The sequence below is a fragment of the Mycteria americana genome, chromosome 1 (genome assembly GCF_035582795.1).
Source record: "Mycteria americana isolate JAX WOST 10 ecotype Jacksonville Zoo and Gardens chromosome 1, USCA_MyAme_1.0, whole genome shotgun sequence".
Classification (NCBI taxonomy): Eukaryota; Metazoa; Chordata; class Aves; order Ciconiiformes; family Ciconiidae; genus Mycteria; species Mycteria americana.
The window spans coordinates 79,245,074-79,264,256 of NC_134365.1; the positions used below are offsets into that span (position 1 = coordinate 79,245,074).

The following is a 19,183-nucleotide window of genomic DNA, read 5'->3' on the forward strand; positions in this document are numbered from 1 at the left end:
CGCCGCTCAGAGAGAAAAGTCCAGGAACACAGATCTGAAAAACTATAAATCTGGTGTGATCGGACAATAGGGTCACGGTGTTGGTTAGTAACAGAGCCTTGCGCATTGTTTGTGCTAACAAAAGCAAAGACCAATTATTTTAGAAATTATCTTTAAAGACTGGGTCTTTGACTGTTATTCCAACTATGAAGGGGCAAACCAAAATACACCCAAACCCCGGGAAAGGATAACCTTAAACTGTTAGGAGCCTGCAGGAGAGCAAGTACAGGTGGGATATTTAGCACAGGTATTAGGGATAGTTCAGGGATTTTATTTTTTAAGCAAAAGAGTAGAGCTTTTCAAAAGGGCTACCAGATAGACAATGCAACAAAAAGCTACAAGAGAATATTTTTTGCGTTCCTATGTTAAGGGAGTATTAAAAACATATGGAGTCACTGATGGGATCTAAACATAAATGGGATCTGAACCAGATAGGTGCCAGTTAAAAAAAAAAAATTAATGGCACAGTCCTATTTTTGACAGTAAGTGATACTCAAGAAACATTTGATTTTAAATTCAAGGCATTAACGCTAGTTTATGCCATCGTTATGCAGTAAGACATTTTAAAGTAGCGTATCTGAAATCCCAGGAGGGCAGGTAAAATGAGTTTTCCAAATCGTTCAAAATATTTGTACATTTTATAAGGAAGAAGAACACGTGGTGAAAATACATTGTTTGAAAGTTAGAACTAGGTAACACAATTGGGGAGTAGGTCTATGCCTCAGGAGTCACAGGGTCCCAGATATAAGAAGTATCAGCTTATCTACTGCTGAAGGTTTTTTTGTTGTTTTTCCCGCCACTTAATGAATGTATATGCTTTAGAAGAGCAAGTTCTCTATAAAAAGTAATTTCTTACCTTTATTTTTAAATTTTGGTCAAGGCGTTTCAGCCTGCAAGCATAGCACCCTGTCTGAGCTGTAAGCTAGCACCTAAAGTCAGGGTATGAGAACTGCAGCTTTACTCCGATTGCCTTCATTTTTACTGTTACTAAGGTAGTACATGATTGCCGTACATGATGCAAAAACGCCTGGGAGTCACTATTTCCAACCTGTAACTACAGCACAGGTCGTTACGTTCTCTCCAGTCGCTTCACACCAGCACTAATCCCACGCTCTATTATACCGCAGGGAGAAAAGGGCACGAGCGAGGCAGCAAGCGCGCTAAGGCTTTATAGGTCAGTCAGGCACAGAGCCCGGCAAACAACCGCTTCTCCCGCCGTAAGCCGGGAGCCGGCCCTGCCCCATGAGTCAGCGGCAGCCGCGGCCGCCCGGGCGAAGCAGGCGGGTGCCGGACGCACCCGGCCACGCGTGGCTTGCGCACCCCTCCACCGCTGTACGCAGCCAAATTCCGGGTGGCGAAGCCGCGCCCGCCCGCGGGAACGGCTGCCCCGCCTCACGCCCGCCCGCGCCGGAAGGGGGAGGGGGGAAGGAGGCGCCGGCCACGTGACGAAAATTCGAACGGCCGGCGCGAGACCCATACCTTCCGCAGGGAGCATGCGCGGCCCAGCCGGCCGTTGGTAAGATGAGCCCGCCCACTGGGCTGCGGCAGCCACGTGATGCGCGCCCCAGCGGCTGTGGGGCCGCCGGCTCCGCCCCCGTCTCCCCCCCCCGCAGCGCCGGCCGCGGGAGGAGTGGAGCGCATGCGCGGTGGAGCCGGCTGCGGGGACGGCGGCGGACGTTTCCTCTCTGTTTTTTAAAACAATTTCTTCCCCGTCTTTCAGGAGGGACAAAATGGCGGCGGCCTGACGGCGGGTTATGCGTCGCCGGCTAGCCGCGGAGGTAGAGGGGGCGGAGGGCCCGGCCGGGGGATGGTGAGCGGGCTCCGGGCCCGGGCAGCCTGTGACCAGACTCCGCCTCCTGTCCGCCGCAGCCGCAGCCTCGGCCCCGCAGCCCAGCATTGCGGGGGAGAGCCGCCCGCCCGGCCCCGCCGTCCCGCGCCCGCGAGGGGACGCCCCGTTGGGGTAAGTGTCTGCGCTCTCCTCGTCTCGCCGCTCCCCCGCCGGCGTTCCCGGGATCGCCCGTCCTGGTGCCTTTTACGTGCGCGGGGGGGACGGGACCACGCCGCGGGGGAGGGGTGAGGCCGGCAGTCGGCCCAGGTGGAGTGCTTAGGGCGGGTGGACGTGCCGGCGTCCCCGGAGGGAGATAGTCCCCGCTCCCGGCGAGTCGGTGCCTCCCCCGGGGCGCTTGGCCGTGTGTGCGTCCCACCGCGGGCGGGTGGCTCCCCGCAGGCCTCCCCCCCCCCGGGCGCGGACCGGCCGCTGGCGTCGCCTTCCCTCAAGAAAGCCCGTGGAGATCAAACGGGGGTGAGGAGAAGGGATGGTCTGGCCGAAAATGTCACCCGCGGGCCTCAAACAGGAGGAGTGCAAGCCAGAGGGATGCCGAGTAGGGAGGCAGTTCACCCTTGGCGCCTCCCGGCTCCGTAGGGCCTGGTTCGCGGTGTTGGCGGGCGATGGCATCTTGGCGAGCTGCACCGTGGCGGGGGGCAGAAATACATCCAGTTGTTTTAAAAGCGCGGAGCTACCTTGTAACGTGTGCGGGGTGGGAGGGAGGAACTTCAGATGTTACAGGGGACTGCAGCTAGGCCTTTGGAAAGGAAGCAAGCGGGACTTGGTATGTTAAACCGAAAGAGCCTACGCTGAAACTGAAGATCTTCTCAGGAAAGGAGAAACGTGGGTCAGCTACCAGGCGGCAGCCTGGCTTCCGCCGCCTCTGCGCACCCTGAAATACCGCAGTTTCCTCCTCCATCACACAGCTCGGGACTGAAAAGTGTCCGCAGCGCTGGGTGTGCGTTGCCGCACCGCACGTCTTCAGTCTTGCAAGTATGATGAGATACCAGTGACTTGTTTTGCCGCCTGGTTTTAGGTTGGGCGCTCTGATAGTGCAAGTTTTGTAGCCTTATGGTAGATAAGTGATACTGTGGAATGCAAATGTTAAAAGTAAGTCTTGTTCTCAAAATGCTGCGTTAAGTGGGACAGCTGTAGTTACTAGGTGGATTTTAGTAGTTCAACAAAACATCTATATTGTGGCTTTTTTAAATAAAAAGAGCTGTTTCTCAAAATACTCCAATTGCAATGTGTTGAGATCATTTGCTACAAAAACTTCTGGAAGGTTGTGAATATCCAATAGATGTGGTTTTGTGTTGCTTCTTGTTTCACAGGTTAGAAAATGTGTCTAGAATTCTATTGCTTCTGTCTTCATGTATCTTAGATTCTGTTGTCTGCTGCTGTTTTCAGTATTGATGTAGAGAAATCGTGTAAACACAGGTAGGTGCAGAGAACCTGGAGCCAAGGCCAACAGGTTTACCCCGCTTCTATTAGTGGAGAACAGGCTTTTTAGTTAATGTCATGCTTGTCATGCTTCAGTGGCTGGGTTAAGAGTGGTAATTTGATCTTCCGTGGAATCCGATGGTGTAATTCTAGGTCTTACTAGCCCTCGAGCTCTGGCTGCTGCCAAACAGATGCAATCTTGTCTTCCTCTGGTTGCAAGCGTTTGCATACCTTTGTGCGAAACTGGACTAGGGAGCCAATATGACTTTATAAAAAGTTTTTTCGGTGGGTTAGATTTAAATAGTTCCCGAGTCTGCAGAGAATCAAGCAGGGCATGGTAGGACCTCTGCTTTCAGGATGGTGTGGATTAGGGCGTTTTAAAGTGTTGACACAAAACAATCTTTTGTCACTGTACTTCCAAAAGATCCTAATAACTTGACCTTATTTGTGAAGTGTGTCAGACCAAAATTCATGGCTTCGACATGTGATCTGTGTAAGACTGCTGTGCAGCTGGATTTACTGTTCTGTTTAAAATATTTCATCAGCTAAACAAGATGTTCTGTAACCATGTATTGTTACCATTTTCATCTCTGTAATTCAACTATTTGCGGATTTTGTTTTTTTTTTTTAATCTGACCAGGTCTTAATCACAAACCTAAGAGGGTTTTTTGAAGAGTTTTAATTTTTGCTTGCTTGAGACTTCAATTGCTACAAAACTACATCTTTTCTTTGAAAAGTTTTCATATTTAGTGTCAGATGATATAATCATAGTTAGTAAAAAAACCCTTTTTTTCATATAAAATTTGAGTAATGTGATTGCTTGCCAAGTCTTTCAGATACAAAATATCATAGCTGGATTCATTCTTTGTTCTTGTACACAGCTGATAAGTTGTACTTTAGTAAAATGGAAATCAGAAGTTAGAACTATTACAGACATTCCTTCTCCAAAGTTGATTTTCCTTTACATTGCAGCAATAACTAGCAAAATGATGACTGGCTGCTTACAGTAATTGCTCTACAATCTATGATACACTTTGTGTCCTTTAGAGGAAAAATCATCTGATTTATTTGTAATAGAATTTTTCAACTATCTAATTAGTCTACTGATCCTATTTTTTGTAGGAGAGCATTGCCTTCATTCTTACCCAAGCTTTCTGTCCAGTGGTTTCAGTAGGTCCTCATTGATATTTATTTTAGATGCTATAAAGGAACTTACTTTTCTCTTGCTGCTTACGTGGGTATCCTTAGGCAAGATGGAGTGGAATATGGAATGTTTTAACCAGATCTTTTTTCCATATTTTTGGTTTTTGCAGCCCTTCAGAGTAAGCGGTGACCAGGTATATGGGTTATGGGACTGAAAGGAATTTCTCTAGCCAGCATCGCTGCTAAAGAAAACTTATCCCATAACTGAACTGCATGTTTCTGTTGTTGCTTAAATTTAAGATCAAATGTGGCTTATCACCACAACTTTAATCTCAAGTGCTGTTGATTGTTGTTGCCACTACAGTTGTTAGAAACACTTGGTTTTCAACTGTCATTCCAATTTTGACCTAATTCTATATGAACTCTGATTCCCATTATTTATTCTAAATAATACAAATTAAAGATCACTGTTGCTTAGAATTTAATTTTTGTGCAATTGATTCCATGCATTTTTTTTTTTCCCCCCACACAGGTGTGGAAAAATGGCAAAGAGAATTGCAGAGAAGGAACTGACTGACAGAAACTGGGATCAGGAGGATGAAGCTGAGGAGGTGAGAGAAACATTAGATCCCCCACCCCTGCAGGTAATAGTGTAGTTACTTAGATGTGCTATTTATCTTGTGGGTGAAATCTACAGTAAAATTGGATAAAAGTGTAGCAATTAAAGATAATTTTATATAAGTGATTTTTTTTTTTATAAAGCTTCCAGTATATGCAGACCATATGGCAACGCAGCTTTTAACAGGTAAAATGACATTAGCAGCTTAGGGGAAAGGAACTTTACATTTCAAAAGGGAATCCCAGGCTTGTTAAAATGCATAATGCTTTTGAACTCTTCAAATGTGTGATGGGTATTTACTGAGTTCGTGAGGAAAGCAGTTTTGATTTCTTGAGATTAATTTTCTTCATGTCTTGTCTTTTTTTTTTTTTTTAAAGGTCAGTAATAGCTAATTTCAGAAATATGTTAATTTGGAGTGCTTAGCTGAATTTCCCTACACAGCCAGAAGAAGTAAGCAAACAGTCAAGTGATACGTTTCATCTGATTGTAAAAAGAGATTTTAATATTTAGTGTCTCATACTTACTTATGGCTCATGTATTATCTCTAAACAAACTGTGCTAGCTTCTGTGCTACTAAAAGTAATAAATGTGAAAAAAAAGTAATAAAAGTAATAAATGGCCTATAAAATGTGAGAAAAAAACCTAACAGTACTCTTCTAGAAATTTGAATATAAGGATAATTTGAATTATTACAGGGTAGTAATTAGTCATTAGCTGTCTTTGCTAATACTTGAACTACAGCAGATTGCAGGAGATTGACTTACAGCATATATCTCAATATACCTTCTCCAAACTGAAGATTGTTTGTAACAGCGCAATAAAAAAAAATTACTTGAATTATTTGTCGTAATAAAATTGAGGTTGCACGAAGGGAAATGTAATGCAGAACAAGAAAGACAGAGTTCTGAAAGTGTCAACTAATTGTCCAAGTAGCTGGCAAGCTAATCACAGTACGATATTTTCTGTTGGGTTTTTTTGTTTGTTTTGTTTTTAAACTTCTTCCCTTATTTGTTAGGGAGAAGTGTTACAGTTGTGTTCAAAAGCTGATCTCAGCCCTCTCTTCAGAATATGATGACTATGCATTCTGAGAATTTCACTAATGATTCCATAACTTCTTCTTAAAGGTGGGAACATTCTCAGTAGCTAGTGAAGAAGTCCTGAAGAACAGAGCTATCAAAAAAGCAAAGCGCCGAAATGTTGGATCAGAGGTAATGTAATCTCTGAGTATCAGTGTTGTAGTTTGACTCAGTTGCAAACTATGGCATCCGTGCTCAGGTTTTTGCTTATTTGGGCTTGTAATAATACTGTATCAAGCTATCATTTAGAAGGTATGTGCATACATGCAAATTAACTTTTGCTTACTGTTCCATAGCAAGAATAAGGCTAGAACAAAAAATGGGTGATACTAGCATTGATTGGGTGAAGAGAGATGTGTATTTTTGAAGTATAAATGCAGAGTGTTTCAGACTCAGTGTCTTCTACACATGGGTAAAATAGCATTTGAACTGCTCCAGTTTTGTTCTTTGCAGAGATGGAAGCCTGGAAATTGAAAGTTACTAGTTACCCATCCTGGGGGGCTGGGGGATGTCTCGGACAGATGCTAAATAAGTAAAAGCCAAAATATTAAGCTGATCTGAGAATGAAAAAGATGTCTTTTGCTAAAAATGCGGCTACTTTTTTTTTTCCCCCCGTGAAAAGCTTTAGTGCCACCTGCTCTTTGCAGTAACAAATTGAAAATTGAAAGGCCTTTGTTATAGGTTTAGTCCCTATGAAAGCATTAACCCAGTCCGACCAAATTGTAGTCCTTTCAAAAATCCCTGACATGCTTTGTCGTATATATCTTTCTGTGAAACATTCTTTCAACAGGGCATGCACTGTGTTAGAAATAGGACAGAAACTTTACCTATCACTCAAATTGCTTTTGGATTGAATGGAACTAGGCACAATTAGGGGCTAGATAGTTTTCTCCTGTGCTTTTGATTTTCCTTTTGCTGTCCAAGCGATGTAAATGAGGAGGCTGTCCTATCCCACTTTGGCCTATAGTAGAGTTAACCACAAATGTGGTAGAGAATGCAGTTAATTAAAGGATTGTACTGGGAATAGGTGATGAAAGAAATAAACCACATCTTGAGGAATTCAGGGGCAAATGGAACGGGAAAAACAGAACTGGCTGAGAAAGGGGACCAGGTGATTGTAGAAGAAATAGTCAGGAGGCTGGGAGTCAGCTGTTAGAGATCAAAGCTGGAAGAAGAGCTAGGATAGGCTGGGAAAGTCTAAAAAGCAGAAGAGATGGCAGGACAGCTGAGGTTGCATAAGAAACCTGTGAAATATTTACAAAAAGGTAAACTTGAAATTTATTGATGTTCCTAAATGGAGCAAGCTGAATGCTGCAAAGAAAAAGACTGCAGTTTAACTTGAATGTCCAGAGAGAGAGGTAGGTAGGACTGATCAAAGAGAGACAGAATAAAAATAGCTACCTAGAAATGAGAAACAGAGGACTGAACTGGAAAAGGTAAAAGCACAAAGGGAAACAAGGTCCATACCCACAAGGCCAGATACTGGAATAGAACCTAAAATCAGTAAGGTTTGCTATTTCTTCAGTGGCAAAAGCAGATGAAACTCAGAAGCAATTCTCCTTTTCCTCTGATGGTTTTCCAGAGATATTGAAAGTCCACTTCCAGTAATAAGTGCTCATTACCTCAAAAGATGTTATCGGTAGTACCTAAAAGTGGCAGTACCTATTTGCATGTTAATCACACTATATCTTTTAAAAACATGTAAAAAACTATACCATAAAATAATATGGTTGTAAAGATAGTGTTCAGAACTAGGTAATGAAAAGGCTGCAGAAAGCATACATATTATGTTATCAAGTACAGTCTTATCTTTGCTTCTCCCATCAGTCACATTGGAATATTTTGGGTAAATCACTTAAACGTTACATAGGTGCCTACAAAGTATGCTGTTTTGATCAGTGGCTTGAAGTGCTGGACTCTTAACTGCAGTTGTAAATGCTAAAAGTTGCTGAAAATAAGCCTGCAATTATATATTGCTATGTAATTATTTAAAGAAAACAAAATGCTATGAATGTCTAAATAGGTAATCACACACATCCGCTGCTCTAAACAACTTTTATGTATCCGCTTCCTAGATCTAGTTTATTTTTATACCAAACATTTGAGTCCTTTAAAAGTAGTAGCAATATGTGTCATAAGGAAGCTATTAACTTTGTTTACATAACTGACTTAGAGTAACGCATGAAATGACACACTGAAGCAGGGTAAAATAAATGGAATATTAAGTGGGGATGGGATTTTTGTGGAGGAGCTGTATGTAACTGGTTGTCTTTTTTTTTTTTTTTTTTTTTTTCCCCCCCTCCCTCCCCCTCAGTCTGAAAGTGGAGGAGCTTTTAAAGGCTTTAAAGGCTTTATATTGCCTTCTGGAAAAGGAGGAGGTGGCTTCAGCGGATTTGGTAATGGTGCAGGAATAAAGCCTTTAGAAGGGCTGTCTAATGGAAGCAGTAGTGTCTCTAGCACTCCTTCTTTCAGCAGTTTAAAGACCACCTCTGAAACACAATCAGCATTTGGTAAGTTTTAAATAAGCATACTTATTTATCAACAAATTCAGCCATAAAATCTGTAGGGTTATTTTAACAGTGAAAAAACAAATTCAAACAACCCTGTAGTTAAGTGTTCTAAGGTTTTGAGACTTTATTCCTCTTTGTAAGATTTCTTAAAAAGATCTTAGACTGCTGGAGGAACAAGTTATCAAATGCATGCAGTTTTAAGAGGTGGAAACTAAATTCGTGTTTGATCTAATACTGGAGGTAAAAGCTTTATAGGCACAAATGGGAATGGAAGACATTGGCATAAGACACTCTCTGAATAGTATAAAACAGCTGATAACATGTTCCAGTTAAATAGTTGTCCCAGTTATCTGAATTTAATCAAGAAAAAAAGCTAATGGAAAACATCCATTTAGTAGGACTGCAGTTTCTTTGTGTGATATTTTTTTTTTTTTTAAGGTCTTGTTTCTTATTTTTTGCAGTTCTTGGTAAATACACACTGCATAGCTAAAGTCTTAACCTTTTTTTCCCCCCGTACATCTTATATGGCGAATAGTCGTACTAGAATTTTATCTCTTACATTTATACCTACATTTTAAGACACTTGAAATACTTTGGCAAATCTAACTCTAGTCTCATGCTTTGGGTAGTCCCTGAAGAATATTAGTTCTATCCCTTTGTGTTGGAGATGCGGAAATGTTAACCATACCACAGAATAGAAATGGTGGAGTTTGAAGGTTAGAGTAACTTAGGTTTCAGTGAGCTTAACTAAATTAGGAGAAACTTAAATACTTAATGAGGATTTTCTTAATTTGCTTATGTTTTTTATATGGAAACCACTCAAAACCACGCAAAATCGTGGGCTAGTGTGTTCAGAGTTTTTTAAAGCACAAGTAGCAAGAGATAACGGACTACTTTGTTTTAATAACTGTTACAGCTTGGTAAAGCTTGAATTAAGATTTTGGGTGTTTTGGTGAAATACAAAGCTCTTATTTTTTTAAATGTTATTCTGTAAGATTGCTTTGGATTTTTTTTTTTTTATACAACTCTGTGCTCCATCTGCTTTGTCTATCCCTGAACTAACTTACTTGTCTAAACTTAGGGAGCTTAGGTCTGTTTCACAGCATTGTCTGTTGACTTGTACCACAGTATCTGGTACACAGTGCTGTGATAAAAGACAAGGTACCTAACTTAGCAAGAATGAGTGATTTGATAAAAGAAATACTGAGAACATTTAGTTTAGGTTTTTATGAGAAGTGTGCTTTCTGAAAAAAAAATGTTCTAACCCATGTTTTTCTTCTAATAGGATCCACAATGTCAAATGGTCCTACTACTACTGCATTTACTGAGAAAAAGGCTGCAAGCCCCAAAGCTAATGGTGGGAGTCAACCATCCTCATCTGGCTATGCTCAGAGTAAAGTTTGTAGCTCTAGTGTTTACCACAAACAGTTAGCAGCTTTAAACTGTTCTGTGCGTGACTGGATAGTTAAGCATGTAAACACAAACCCACTATGTGACCTGACACCCATCTTTAGAGACTATGAGAAGTATTTAGCAAATATTGAACAGCAGCACGGCAGCAGTAGTGATAGTGGCTCTGAAAATGAAAGCAACAAGACACCTGGCTCTCAGTCTGTTTCTGCATTTGGGAATTCAAAGCTACAGCAAGGATCAACTTTTTTGTTTAACAGCAACAAAACTGAGGATACCTCGGACAAAAAACCTGAAGCTGCAACCGAAAAAAAAGACCCATCGTTAGGAGCTACATCAACAGTCTCATTTAATTTTGGCAAGAGTGTTGACAGTTCTGTTTTGGGTTCCCTTGGGTCAGGAATGCTTAGTAGTTTCTCATTTTCTCCTGGGAATTCAGGTTTGTTTGGAAAAGACGCAAACCAGGCTAAGTCTGTCACTGCAGCATCCACCAATGTATTGGAAGCTCAGACAGAAAGCGGCAATAGCGATGATAAAGGTAAATTCTTTTTAAAACAATTATTTTAATGGTAAGTTTGAATGTATATGACTTAAGAATACGGCAAAGATGAAATAATACTAAGTTGAACTAGATAATAATTGTTCTTGAATTTGAAAGTGCAAAACTGTACCGCTAATCTGGAAATATGAGTCTTGCATACTGTTTAAGTATAACTAAAAGTATATGATTATCAAAACCTATGTATTTGTCAGATTTGTACTTTCTGTGGTAGAATATAATTCTTTAGCTGAATACAAGACTTGAAACAATGACATTTAAAGCAACTGGTATGTTCATCTTTGAGCCTGCAGGACATTTCAATCCTGCTGCTTTTCCCAAGAGAATTATCAAGAGATCCCTCAGTAAAATGTGTAAGATAGGGAAAAATTTCATACATCTTTCTTACAAGACTGTAAGGCTAGTAAAGTTGCATACTACCTGACAGTTTTACTCTGCTGTTTAGCTAAGCTGGGTATAGTAAGGTGATAGAAATCCTAGCAGTTGAGGGACTGGATAGGCATAATCCTGCCACTGTCTCTTGGCTGTCATTCCTGCAACTGATTACCCTTCCCCCAAATTAAACTTGGCTGTTGGAAGTATTTATTATGCTTTACTTAGACCCATTCGTGGAGACTATTCTTTGAAAAGTTATAACTGTTTTCCTCCTGACAGAAGGTTTTGCCTTAAGTTTGACTTGTCAAGCTTTGCATTTTTTGGTTTTGATTGGTGGGGGTTGGGTATTTTCATTGAAGAAGAGCGTGAAGTTGCTTGAGGGGTGTGGCTGAATGAAAAGAAAATAAGACTTTTTTTCTGTAGCTGAAGCTGCTTCAGAGCCCACATTGATTGCTAAAATGCATTTAAATCATTGACAGGCTACACATGTATATGTCAAATATAGCATGTGTAAACTAGATGTAATACAATGCCAAAAATACCTTCCAGATTATATGCTCACAACATTAAAGTATTAAAACTTCTTATTTAAAGGAGGAGAAGAGGAGGAAGAAGAGCCACCAAAAGTCATTGTTAATGAAATAAAAGAGGATGATGCTTTCTACTCAAAGAAGTAAGTGACTTTAACTTGGAATAGTGAATAGAATTATAACTTTGAGAACAAAATTCATACCTACATACTGCTATTCTTCACCACTGCAGTGCAAAATTAATGATGTATATGTTCTTGACTTCCTAGTTAATAAAGCTTGTTAGGAAGCCATGCAGAATATGAAGTTCCACTTGTGAAAAAGTTAATTACAGACAAAAATGTGTAAGATCTTAACTAAAATTCTTGTGTATCTTGGACCAGCATTGGTAGCTAGTTTGTGTTGTACTTGTGATCAGTTTTTTACAAATAAAGATGTTTCTGTCTTCAGCAGGTTTTGGAAGTTTAAATTGTAGGGCTTGTACCACAGAAACAACGTACTGTACTTCTGAAAAATCAGTCAGGTGCTCAGCTATTTGCATAGCCTAAAATAAGACTCTTCAGTTGGAAAATGCTGATTGTTGTATGAAGGAGTGAACAAGTTGTACTTTTAAGTTCCAAGTGAGACTACCTCTACGAGAAGCAGTTTTTCAAAGCATGTTCAGTAGTCCAAGTAATTGTATGTCTGCCTAACACTTAGCACAGAATTTGTCCTTCTACAAAAAGTCATTTGCTTTATCTGAGAGAAGGTACGTGCTAATTTATGAAGAATGTTTTTAAACTTCACATAAGTCCTATTATAACTTCAGAACAATACAGCAAGTTCTTACGGTTTTGTAATTAGTGTTTTTGAACAGTAGCTTACAGTTATTACTCCTTATAAACCCTGAGTACAGGTTGCTGTGCATTTTAACTTTTCCCTGAAAGTAATACATTTGTCATTTCAATACTGAAAGAAATAATTAGCTTTCTGAACTGGAAGTACTATCTGTTAGCACATGAAACAAGGTCAAGAAGAATAAAGATTTATGTTACTCATAGCATGTTAACTCCTGATTATTGTTAAACTATGGCTTACTGTGAGTCAGATGTATACATATATGTGTGTGTATTTGGGAGATATCTTTGTATACAGTCTGTACATATCTGCACAAACAAGTTTGGTTCCTCCCCCCACAGGTGCAAACTGTTCTACAAAAAGGATAATGAATTTAAAGAAAAAGGTGTAGGAACATTACACTTAAAACCAGCAGGAAATGAAAAAACTCAACTTCTAGTCCGAGCAGATACCAATTTAGGTAAGTAAATTTCTTTAGTAGCAAGTCTTGATGTGAAATTCCCTGCTAAGCATTAGGAGATTTTTGTTACACAGCATAACAGACATGATTAGTGAAAACCTTTCTACTTTTTTTTTTGGATAATTTCAAGTATTGAACAAGCAATTGGATGAGTATTACAAAATAGCACACATGAAGCAGTGCAAGGAAGTAAAAGGTTATGGTGTATGTTTGGGTATTCCCCCCCCCCCCCCCTTTTTTAATAGCTTTTCTCCATCCCCGAGTTGTTGAGTGGCTTTGAAGTGTGGCTTAAGATCCACAATGAGGTATACGCATATCAGGTGTGATGAGCAAAGAGGAACACATTTTGTGCTAAGATGCAGGCCAACTGTCATTTGTCTGCAATTCATCCTGAATATGTAAATAGTTGACCATGTGGGCAGACATCCATTGTACTTGGGGGGGTAAAGGAGAGCATTATTTAGGTCAGGCATGCAGGATTTTGCTGTATGCATTGCTCTTAAAATGCGTGCTGAAGTCCAACTGTTGAACTGTTCTAGCTAACTTCAGTTGGATCACAAATGGTAGGTTGACTCTACAGAACGAGGGTAACAACCTGTAGTGTGATAGTTCCTCAGAGTATCTTTTGAGATGAACGTTAACACATACAGCTAATTAAAGAGAAAAAACCCCAACCACTTGTTTGCTTTTAGAACCTAGAGGAACTTGATGTGTTAAAGCTTTTAAGGTGTAATGTTCTGGCTGAAGAGTGTTTACACACTCAAACTGTGCAAATCAATGTTTTGATATTCATTGCTGAGAAACTTTGGTACATTTCAGTGCCTAATTTCACCAAACTTGCATGTGGGGTTCGTGTGCACCTGACAACTTCCATAAAATAGAATAAATATTATGCTTATAGAAGACCTGAGGACTAAAGCTGTGCTGCACTGTAGGCCACTGGTAAACCTCACCTCCCTTTCAGTGTATAATGCACTCTAGCAAGTCTACATGAAGCCTCTGCAGGCCCACGAGGGGCCGTTTTCAAATACCTGGTGAGATTGGGACTCCTGTGTTAGTCACTTCTAAATCATTAACTGCTTTTAGTGGAGACAAGGTTTGCCAGATAAAGGGCAGTTCTTAGCAATAAAACTGAAGGCAGATGTATGGCAGAGTTGTCAGTGCTTTCAGCATTTCCCTGGGGATTTGAATGTGTTGAACAGAGCAGATGAAAACTTGATTTCTCCACGTTACCTCCTCTTTAACACAAGTCTTGATTTTTCACTCAGCTGATGCTAATTTTCGTGATGTTGATTTACATTCCCTCTACCTTCATCTGAGGTGATGTATTAGGAAATCTTTCCTTTTTCTTCAGCTCGTACACCAAGACATTTCAGCTTGGTGTTTCCAAGCATTGATTTCTAGAAGCTGCTGCAGTCATAGTGATGCACGCTTTCCTTTTTGCTATCTTCACACAGTGCTATAATCCTTTCCTAAAATCTCACTGTGTTGAAAAACTGAACTGGAAAGGAAGGCGAAGACTGACTTTTCCCTAAATACTACTACCGTGTTCTGAACTATTTACCAGGTTTACAAAATGTGTGCATCTTCCGTGGAAGCAGATTTGAGTTTGTTTGCAACTGTTTTAATAGACCACTAATACTGAAGCTGTCAAACTCGCTCTATCATTTAACAAGTTGACGTAGAGCTGTTATTAGTAACCCGGTGGTAGACCACGTCAGATGTGTTGTACGATTTGAGGATACAAAGTACTTATTCTACCATAGTTTGTCCAATTTTAGATTAACATGTCTGTATGCGTGTTAAAGCTAACTTTGTGCTTCTGCTTATGAACTGTGCGTGATGGTCAGAATGAGTAACTTGCATAAGCATAAACTAAGCACTGTGACTTGAGTCCTCATTTGCTGCTTCTCCCTTGTCCCCTTCCCTCTTTCCTGCGTGTCCCTACTATAATTTGATATTCTTCAGACACCTCCCTTTAAAAAAGGAGGACACAGTATTTTCAGAGATTTCCTCATTCTTAATGAGGAAAGCAAGCTGTGAGAACAGTGGCCATGAGCAGATGCTTAGGGAAGAATAAGACAAGTATATATGACATTTGTGAATTGCCTTCCTTCCAAACACAAACTTAAATCCCTATTTAGTAAGGATACTAACATCTGTATTGCAGTAAAAGCTGAAGAATTGCTAATTGGTAATATTTTTCCTCCTCATATGCAGGAAACATACTGTTGAATGTTCTCATTCCACCCAAGATGCCATGTACAAGAACCGGAAAAAACAATGTTCTTATCGTTTGTGTTCCTAATCCACCGATTGATGAGAAGAATCCAGCTGTTCCTGTCACTATGTTAATAAGGGTGAAAACAAGTGAGGATGCAGATGAGTTGCACAAAATCTTACTGGAGAAAAAGGAGGCTTAAATAAGTTGCAGTCAGTGATTTGAGGAATTATTGCCAAACTGCTGCTGCTCTTTTTTTCTTCCATAACTTCACTTGAACACTTAACTCTATACTCTGATATTAAGAACTGTTATAGGAATTCTGGAAAAATTCTGTGAGGAAAAGCTAAACTAGCTAATAAAAGCTTTAATAGAACACAAGTGTTGGACTGTGCTCCCTCATTTTCAATATCTAAATGCAGGACCTCTTCTGGATAGAGCATATTGATTTAAATTAAAGCATATGTTTTTAACACCGGTTGATTTCCCAAATGGACTGAAATCGGAGTAAAAAATATGGTACCAGAGCTTCCTCTCAGACTGCGGTGCAATGCAACAGCCTCCTGTTGTGAGAAGGGAGGATGTTGAAGTTTAACTGTTGAAACTGTTTCTAGACTCCAGATTTTTAATTTTAATTGGTCTGTCATATTCTGGTGAGACTAATTTTTTCAACCTGTTGATGACAACAACGTACCCCAACAACAAGGATATAGTATATTGTACTGTGTTTTAACCTTTCCAGGCTCATAGGCGTCTGGGACTCAGAGACTGCATCTCCAGGTATTTAAAAGAAAATTTGCTTGCGTAGTCTTGTTGACAGTAGTGTTTCTTAGAGAAGAACTGTCAGTTATTCTTACTGTAGCAACAAGCTAATGATGTGCAATAGTACAAGCAGACAACTGGAAGACTGTTTATCTTGGACCACAACTGCAGCTGGCATTCACCGACTTCTGACAAGTCAGAGGCAAAGGGTTGCACTTCCACTATGGTCCCTCCAAGGTATTCTTCCCTAGTCCCTTGGGCTAAAACTGAAACCCAGCAGAGGCAGAGTTGTAAATGTTGTACTTGTCTTGCTACTAGTACTTTTCTGAAGATATCTCTTTTCACAAACAAATTTCAGGATTTTTATAGATCTTTATATTGCCTCTGGCTGTTACCAAGAAGACGTGCATAAATGTGTGTGTGTCAGTAATTATTTTTCCCTGTGTGCTAAAACTACAGTGCTTTACTGCATTACATTGAGTAAAGCAGTAGTTTGCAGCTTTAGGACAAGCTTTCTGTTGCAAAAGTAGGGAGCACTGGGTTAATCTGTAACTTCATTTTCAGTTGTGTTAAAATTAACCATGTGGCAATAATTTGGATCAGAACATCATTCTGTTCTCAGTTTCCATCTCAACTTTATCAGACCTTGTTTGGTTATTTAATTCTTTTCTTTCTCAAATCTTGTTTGCTGGAAACTCCTTGCCTAGTCATTGTTTTTCTGCTTCACTTCCAGCTCTGGAAACTATCCACGAGCTAGATGTTAACATTAAACTTGAACTGCTCTCTGATCTTTCACACGGACCAGCTCTGGGGAGATGGAAGAAACATGCCAACCTGTCTCTGGCTAATGTGGCACAGAGGAAAAAATCCCATTCTTTAAAAAAAAGCATCAGCATGCAATTCTCACAGGGGACCTGGAAATCCAATATAGTGGCATCCTGTGGGTGGGGAAAAAGTAGTTGATTAGATGCAGCGCATCTTTCCTGCTCCCCACTGCTCTCTGTGGGGGGACAAATGGCTGCCTTTAGTCCTCATTCACTGCACAATTCAGGTTATGGCCTTTTTTTCCCCTCTTAACTAAAAGGAGGAAAAACTTTATAGGATCTGTAGCCCTCTTGACCAAAGTTCAAAAACAAAGGCCTTTGCTCACATTTCAGCTACACTGAGGTCACAGGAATTATATTTTTAATAGTCAAGTGTAAAGGAAGCTTAGATATGATTTCAAGTATTATTTGAAATATAAACTGGTGCCTTTTATTTTTTGCTTTTGCATCTGGCTCAGTACTTAACCATTAAAAGTAAGTGACATTTATTTTGAGGAAAGTAATGTGCTTTTTTTTTTAAAAAAAAATCTTGCTGATACCTAAATTGGAGGCCAAAAGCTGAAGGTGTGCATGTTAGCCATGTATGAATGAAAAGCAGAACATTGCCTGAAAGTTTATTACAGGCTCAGGTTTAATGTCCAAGGGCTCAGTTAATTTTGCATTTGTCGTTTGGCTGCAGTGTCTTAAACGTGTCTCCATGCAGAAAGGTTTATAGGCTAGAGCGCTGGATGTGGGAAGCGGATTCGTTACATCTCCCATTTTAAGAGCAACTCTGTACAGCTTGTGTCAGTGGTCTTGGGTTTGTCTCTGTTTACTTCGAAAGCTCGTGGATATATAACTCTTTCTTCATCCATTGAAATGTGGACCAATTAACTTAAACAAGTGAGAGGCAAACTGAACTTCCTATGTCTCCTTATGATTTGCCTCCCAAGTGAGGCAGTCTTGGGGTTTTGCACGCCCGTATTTGGCCCAATTCTAAAGCTGGCAAACTGAATAATGGCTGGTGCATCTCTGTTGTGTTTTCAAGGCTGGACATTCTGAGGGTGAGCACAGGGTGTAAAGAAAAATAAGTAGAATAATAATAAATTGTGTTGGAAAAATTAAACCTTACAATATCCATGGTAGCAAGTAACATCTATTAGCTGTGGGAAAGACTAATTCAGATGAGACACTGTAATTCTTTAGCAACATACGTATTTATCAGTAAAGCTAGGGGAAGGTATATAATTGGAATCTTGTGTTAATTAGAATGTTAAATATATGCATAAACATATGATTTTAAACATGTTACACAGGGAAAGTTGCCACTAAAAGAACAGGGAAGAATTTTACTGCAAATTAGAGATTTTAATCAACATCATTCATAGTGACCCTGCAATTATCTGGACTCTGAAGCAGGAAAAGTAAGTGATACACTTCTCACTTGGTGTTCAGTTATAAAGCACAACCCTTCTCCAATATTATTATAAAACCAGATTTTTGATGATGCTTCAGTTTCTAGTTAAGGAATAATAAAATACATAATCTCTGGCCTTTTACAATATTTATTACATAGAATTAAAGTCCTAAATTGAGTTAAAAGCAAAAGTTAGTGGAAAGCATAGAAATCAATATACTAATGCCTTCATAACAGAGTGGCACATGCTGTACAAGGAAGGAATTTTGATCAGAAGTCCAACTCAATGAGGCATTCCTGTATACTTAACACATTTAACAGCCGGATATCAGATACCTGATGTTAAAGATGCAAGTTTCCTCCCTAATTTCATTCCTTCACTGTTTAAGCTGTACATCGGTGTTGGAGCGTCTTATGGATCATGCATTCTTCCTTCTGCTGTAATTTTGAAGTTTCAGCTGCTTAGAAGTCTTTCCTTTCCCTTTCACCTCCCCAAAATAGAAAATCAAGATCTCTGCTTCTTTTAATTATCAGAATCATCTGTAAGGGAGACTATTACAGTTGGTTTGAATTTTATTTTAAAATATTAAATTGCTATATGCAGGAGTTTTTTTGTAATTTACTTAAAATTATCTATTTGGCAGCACAACAGCATGTTCCTATAATCCCTTTTGGTTGATGGATGTGAAAGTTTAAATTGAATTTACAGTTCAAATGAACATGTTTTAGAATGTAAACCAATTAGGAGGTATGCTTTACTATTAAGAACTTCAGCTCCCTTTGCAGCACTAACATTTAAAATGCCCTTACAGACTTTCTTTCTGATGCCTTAACTTATTTGCATTTGCTAAAATTTTGTAGCTGGTGCCTGTGTGCAGAAATTAACTGACATTAAACAATTTAAAGTGGCATGAGCTAGTATAAATCCAATGAAAATGCTGAATGTGACGATTTGTTAATTGTTAATAGATTTCAAACTGCTCTGAATTTTTCAGTGGATACTTAAGTTTCACATAACTTGTCATGTAACAATGTTTTCATTAGTTCTAACACATTAAGGAAGTGTACAAAAATCCATGGAAAATGTGAATAAACGAACGGGAGATAAGTGTCGCGTGTGTATCACTTTCACTTCGAGTATGTAACACTGTATTAAT

The 19,183-nt window shown here is 39.8% G+C and overlaps 1 protein-coding gene across 2 annotated transcripts; it reads left to right on the top strand.

Annotated features, from left to right (window-relative positions):
- Window positions 1–1,652: 1,652 nt before the first annotated feature.
- Window positions 1,653–17,712, top strand: NUP50 (nucleoporin 50). Of its 2 annotated transcripts, XM_075507438.1 has the most exons (9): window positions 1,653–1,999; window positions 4,980–5,058; window positions 6,191–6,274; window positions 8,457–8,652; window positions 9,938–10,600; window positions 11,591–11,669; window positions 12,705–12,823; window positions 14,092–14,143; window positions 15,044–17,712. In XM_075507438.1, exons 2-9 carry the CDS (start codon window positions 4,990–4,992, stop codon window positions 15,129–15,131), a joined length of 1,350 nt encoding a protein of 449 aa, XP_075363553.1. In that variant the 5' UTR covers window positions 1,653–1,999; window positions 4,980–4,989; the 3' UTR covers window positions 15,132–17,712. The 2 variants fall into 2 exon arrangements, with proteins under 2 accessions (XP_075363553.1, XP_075363543.1); XM_075507428.1 differs by lacking the exon at window positions 14,092–14,143 and having other exon boundaries at window positions 1,655–1,999.
- The last annotated feature ends 1,471 nt before the right edge of the window (window positions 17,713–19,183 follow it).